The sequence below is a fragment of the Cebus imitator genome, unplaced genomic scaffold (genome assembly GCF_001604975.1).
Source record: "Cebus imitator isolate Cc_AM_T3 unplaced genomic scaffold, Cebus_imitator-1.0 Scaffold229, whole genome shotgun sequence".
NCBI classification, from domain to species: Eukaryota; Metazoa; Chordata; class Mammalia; order Primates; family Cebidae; genus Cebus; species Cebus imitator.
The window spans coordinates 790684-797032 of NW_016107544.1; the positions used below are offsets into that span (position 1 = coordinate 790684).

The 6349-nt window shown below is 47.6% G+C and overlaps 1 protein-coding gene across 1 annotated transcript in view; it reads right to left on the minus strand.

Moving 5' to 3' along the window:
- The window catches only part of PRKCA (protein kinase C alpha), a 486225-nt gene extending 480438 nt beyond the window's left edge, over nucleotides 1–5787 (minus strand). The window contains exons 1-2 of the mRNA XM_017497307.2: nucleotides 5390–5787; nucleotides 2281–2312 (exon numbers count right to left, since the gene is read on the minus strand). Coding sequence (XP_017352796.1) covers nucleotides 2281–2312; nucleotides 5390–5562 — 205 coding nt within the window. The 5' untranslated portion in view covers nucleotides 5563–5787. The remainder of the gene's footprint in view (nucleotides 1–2280; nucleotides 2313–5389) is intronic.
- Nucleotides 5788–6349: the final 562 nt, after the last annotated feature.

Sequence of the window (6349 nt, forward strand, 5' to 3'; positions counted from 1 at the left end):
GACCAGGATGGTCTTGATCTCTTGACCTTGTGATCCACCCGCCTCGGCCTCCCAAAGTGCTGGGATTACAGGCTTGAGCCACTGCGCCCGGCCAAAGATGTATATTATCCAGTATCTTCACTGGTAAAAAATGAAGGGGAAGTCTCATTAATAAAAAAAAAAAAATTTTTTTTTTAATTAAAAAAAAATTTTTTTTTAATTAAAAAAAAACTCTTGAAGAGCAATTTAGCAGCACCCATCAAGATTTAAGATGCACACATATACATTTCTATCTATTGTAGAAACACTTATACTAGTGTCCAAAAATGCTCTTGACAAAAAAAAGGTATTTGTACTAGTAAGAACTGAGTAACAATTAAAATACCCCTCAATAGAGGAACGGGTGAATAAATTGGATGCAGCCAATAAACAGAGTAAGGCAGAATGGATGCTTTGACGTGGAAGAACATCCCCCGTATACTGCTGAGTGGGAAAAAAGCAAGCTGCAGAGTGGTATAAAATTCTGATCTCCTTTTAAAAACTAAGTATGCGTGAGTGAGTGAATGAATGATTATCTTAAACAGAAGTTATCCCTAGAGGTGGGAAGAGAGAAGGGAATGCAATTTCACTTCTGATTTTATAGAGTTTAAAATTTTTATGGGTTTCACTTTTATTATTTAGGTAAAAGGGAGTTTGCTGCCATGAGACTTTAATCTGCTAATCCACTAAAAGTCCAAGAGGTGCTCTCTGGGGGGAACCATGCCGAACCCCTGGTAGCCTAGTAATATGGTCACTCTAAGATTTCCACAACAAAATCTTCTCATATGAGCAAGTCTAATAGGAACCAACCTTATTCTAATCAACCTTATTTTTTATTTATGCAGAAAATGATAAGTTTTAGAACAGGATAACCGCTTTCTCCTGGACAAGTAGTACTGAGAAGATTCGGTACAAAAATTTTCTTACAGATTTACATAAGTCCCCACCCAAACCAAAAATATCACCAAACATCACAGATGTCAATCACATTGGCCCAGAATCTTACATCTTTAAACTCCCTAAAGTCATGTTCAAGCCTAAACTCAAATCTCACCTACAAAGTTGAGGCCCAGAACTTTGAGAACTAGAAAGAGCTATATTTTCCTTTCATCTTTTGTAGAGACTGGTATAACACATCTTTCTCTTTATTCTCTTTTTAAAAGGAATATCCCTTGATTTTCTTCCGAAAATGATATACTCAGTAGGGGTTTTAAGCACATCTTGGAGAAAGGAAGGTAGACTATTAAATGAATAATTATGCCATAAAATAGTCTCAACTAAAACAAGTACACAAAATTGAAGAAGCCTTTAAAAGGTAACCAACTTACTAGCACAATCTCAAAGTTGTAAGAAAGTACACAGTGCCTTTCTCTCTAATGCACTTAGTATTAAACAGTGTTAGGATCATATTTTCCAGGCTAGAATGTACTTACCGCTTGCCCTAATAATAAATCTATGCCCAGATGGGAAATGGAACCAGAACTAAACAAACACAATATAGACAATGAGCAGACAGCCAGAAAAGTTAGCTAATGATGTGATGCCTTCACAAACTATAAAGTGGGTTTCTTTAAAAAGGAAAAGTCAAACAAATAGAATGGAGAGTTAGATATTTGATGTGTATGAAATGCAATTACCGATCAGAGGGGGAAGTAAATGGATTTCCTTCTGTATGCGATATTTGGTATCATATGGGTGGTCAGATATGTAAACTGAAGGAAAAGCATGCCACATAGTCATACCATGGAAATCAGTCATCCTCAAATCATCGACATAACTTTAAAACATGCAAACTTTGTTCTGGTAATGACAACTGGTAATCTAAACAAAACAAACCGTTACTAGAATGAAATATGGCCTAAAATTAGTTGCAGTGAGTCCAACCCAATACATAAGTAAAAGCAATGAAGAATAAAAACAAAGAGGAAGAACAAGGAAGAAAAGCCACTTGAATACAAAGTGATTCCATTTTTTTCTCAACACCCACACAAAGACAGCAGCTTCTGACAAGAATGTTCTCGGCAAAAAATTAAATTACAGGAAGGCTTTTTTTTCCCCCAATAAGAAAAAGCAACTGTATATGCAGATTAGTAGGCCCAAATTATTTTCTTAAGGTCCAAATTTACAGCCCTCATATTTCAAAAATATTATCTAAATAACTTTTTTTTTAATTGGAAAGAAAAGATGACTGGAAATACTGTTCTTGTTTGGAATGCTTATTTCATGTTGTGCTTGAAAATAAAATCATAAGTGGCAGCTTACCTTGGCACTGGAAGCCTTGTTTCCCAAACCCCCTGAAAAACAAAAACGAAAACAAAACATCTTAACATATTTTGTGTTATGTAGCATGTTTTAAACAAGTTATGTGACCAAGTATTCCACTACTAAAGGTCTGTATGTGAAACCTAATGATTTAATAGAAAAAAATACCTAAATATCCAGTCAGATTACTGTGTAAATTCAACCTTGGGAGGGAAACTATCTTGCCTATAAAGGATCATTGAACAATTTCAACGTATCAAGCTTCTTTCCAATTTTTTATACTCTGTTATCGATACTAAAACTTCAAGACAAGAACATGACTGAATATTCAGAGTTGTTGGCTACAACACAATGTTCAAGTAACAAAAGAGTTTATGGCTAAAATTTAAAAAGGAAGTTGCTTAATTTTGTTCCTGAATATCAAATGAAAATTGCTTTTTTCTCTCTAAAGACAACCAAGTGGCTTACTTATTATGCATTTGTTTAAAATACTACACATCCAGAAATTGCCAAACGGCATCACTTTTAACATTTAATTTTGGCTTAAGGAACCAGATCTTAGAAAATATCACCCTACTGTTTGCATTTGAGATTACCATGATCTAATTTCTACTGAAAACCAAAAGCATTCAAAGCACATGTAGAAACTGTTTTGTTCTTGTAAATGACTTTAGAGAATTTACTCTGTAAGCAGAGAACCCCGACATGGACATGCAATTGCCAGCTAGTGTTCCACTAGAATGAACTGCATCAAAATTTCCTCAGAAGGTTGAAAGTCATAATCTCTTGCTTTGAATAGAATTTTAAGTGTACAAAGTACTTCACATACTTTTAAAATTAACTTAGTCATCCCCCCACCAGAAACCATAGCTAACTCTAAACATTTAAAACTATCAGTGATTCAATATTGAAATGAACTTGAAAGTCAAGGACCCCACAGAAGCAATAATGAAAGCAAACTGAAAATTTCAAGACAATCCCCGAGGATGTTTTCCTGGGACTTCCAATTGGTTTACAAAGAAATGAAGAGTGCTGCAGGGATACTCAGGGAGGCCTTTCTTTTCCACTTCACAATACTGCTGGTGACCTGGGCACCTATTCAGCTCACCAGGGGCTGATCCTTCAAGGGAAACTAATAGTGGAAAGATATTAGCCAGCCTAGGTAGGCTGCAAGTCCCGTGTCTAACTCTCCTACTTCCTGCAAAAGTCACCAGCAGTCTGTTTCCTTTTAATGGACTCTTACAGCTGACCACCTCCTCTTAATCAAATACAAGATTCTCTTTGCCCTGATGCTCCGAAATTTTTATTTTAAATAGCCTTATCTATGATCACCTACTCCTTTGAGAACAATCGCGTCATATGCTGACTAGACAGTGGAAATCACTCAGAGGTGGCTGTGCTTTTCATAAAAGTGTACTTTGGAGCAGATGTCTAAAAAGAAAAGGAAAAATTAAACACCTTATCAGCATCACGATCATGGGACTTGCCCTTTGGGATGTTTTTCCCCAGATGTGATGGATTCAGACAGAGCCATCCACACTATGTTCACCCTAGTGGCCCAAGATACCTGTGCCACACAGCTGGCTGGTGGCAAGATTCACTCCGTGGCTGTCACCCTGTGCAGCTCCCCCCAGCCTAGAAGGGGAGGGAGCTAAGAAGCCCTTGCCATAGCTCTGTCTTGTCGGGAACTTTTCCTACATCACTAAAGAAGAGGTAGAAGAGACAGGACATCGGGCAACCTAAGAGAAAAACCAAACTACTGCTACATCTTATCTAGAGGACCTAGAGCTCCTTTAGCTCCAGCTTTCTAAACTTTCCTGGGATCTGGGAAGAACGATCACAGACCTTTTGAGAAATCAGATAAAAGCTGTAATTCTCTCACCAGGAAAGAAAAGATTCACAACCACAATTTCATTCAGTTTTACAGGGTTCAGAGACCCCCTGAAGCTCTTCTATCTATGGATTCTCCATTAAGCCCTCAGCATGGCCCCCCTCAATTTAAGAATGCCTGCTATTCATTGGAAGTTACTTGATCTCTGACACCTCTGGCCCTCACATTATTTTTCTTAAGAGCTCTGTCCTTGTCCACGGGGCGTGTTGACAGGGTCTATTTTATTTTTTTGAGGTGGAGTCTCGCTCTGTCTCACCCAGGCTGGAGTGCAGTGGCCCGATCTCAGCTCACTGCAGCCTCCGCTTCCCGGTTTCAAACGATTCTCCTGCCTCAGCCTCCCGAGTAGCTGAGATTACAGGCGTGTGCCACCAAGCCCGGCTCATTTTGTATTTTTAGTCAAGATGGGGTTTCACCGTGCTAGCCAACCCGGTCTAGAACTACTGACCTCAGATGATCCGCCCATTTCTGCCTCCCAGCGTGATGGGATTACAGGCGTGAGCCACCGCGCCTGGCCGACAGGGTGTATTTTAAATGAGTCCCTCTGCCCTTCTGCCATTTGCCTGCTCGAACTCCCCCTCCCCCACTGCAAGCTTTCAACAGTTTGTTCTCTCTCTCTCTGCTCACTTAGAAAAGTCAAAGTCTCTCCGTGCCCAGTAGATGCAGCCTACAGTAGGCAGGGGCCCAAGATTCCAGAGCAGTCCAGTCCTATTGGAAGCACAAACACACTCACCGCCCCCCCCACCCCCGAACGCGCCCAGCCTGGCTCGCCAGCAACTTGGACCGCACGCGGCGCGATCGCCGCGGCTCCCCCGTTACTCCAGGGCGCGTTTCTCCGGGAACCTCTGCCTCCTTTGGCTTGTCCTCCTCCCCTGTCTCCTGGGCTCCCACCCCTGCAAGCGGCCGCTCTGCTGGGTGCGTGCGGGTGGGCGCGCATGGGAAGGACGTGAGGGACGCGGCCCGGGGAGCGATCCCCGCCGCCAGCGCACGGGGCCAGCCTCCGTCCCGCGCCAGGGGGTGTGTGGCGGGGCGGCGACGTCCCAGGAGTCCTGCCCGCGGGTGTCAGGGCCGGGCGCGCGTGTCACTCCGGGCGAGAGTTCGGACTCCCGCCGGCTCCAAGTTCTCGGAGTGAGCCAGCCCCGGAGCAGACGCGCCCGAGCGCTCGGGGCCGGGACCCGGAGGCGGGGAGCAGCGGGCAGGGGCGCCCGGCCGGGCACCTACCAGATGAAGTCGGTACAGTGGCTGCAGAAGGTGGGCTGCTTGAAGAAGCGCGCGATGAATTTGTGGTCCTTCACCTCGTGCACGTTCTTCTGCCTCAGCGCCCCTTTGCGGGCGAAGCGGTTGGCCACGTCCTGAGACGCCGTGGAGTCGTTGGCCGGGAAAACGTCAGCCATGGTCCCCCCCAACCACCTCTTGCCTCCGCCGGGGAGCAGCGGCCGGGGAGGGCCGGGTGGGCGGGGGCGGCGGGGGAGGGGCGCGGGCCCGGGGCGACCCTGGGCGGGGGATGCGGGCCGGTGGCCGAGGTCGCGGCGGCCAGGGGACGCGGCCGGGACCGGGGAGAGTCGGGCCGGTGCGGCGCGGAGCGGGAGCCGGAGTCGGAGCCGGAGCCGGAGCCGCTGGCTCGCCCGCTGGCCCCACGCTCACTGACAGCCCGGCGCCCGGCGCTCGCGCTTCCTACTCGCGGCGGCAGAGGCTGCCCGGAGCGGCGCCGCCCACCGCGCATGCCCGGAGCGCGAGGCCGCGCGGGCGAGAGTGGCGGGGGCGCGCGGAGCTGGCGGGGGCGCGCCGCGCGGGCCGGGCCGGGCCGGGTCTGCAGGAGGCGGCGAGCGCCGCGCGGCGCTGGGAAGACTGGGCAGAGGAAGCGGCGGCGGCCGGGGGAGGGCCGGCCCGAGTGGGGATGCGGGGGAGGAGGCCGGGAGTGGCGGGTCCGCGCTCCTCCTCCGCCTTTCTCTTTCCTCCTCGTCCTCCCCTTCCTGCGCCCGGCTCTCCTCCCTCTCGCCCCCTCCGCCTCTGCTCGCCTCCTCTTCTTCCGCTCCTGCCGCCCGGCCTCCTCGTCTCCCCGCCTTCCTCCTCCCACTCCCGCTCTCTGTCTGTCTTGGCGCCGGGCTCGGAGTTCTGCGCCGCCCGTGCCCGGCTGAGAGGAGCCGGCGTCCCGGAGTGGGCTCCACGCGCAGCACCTGC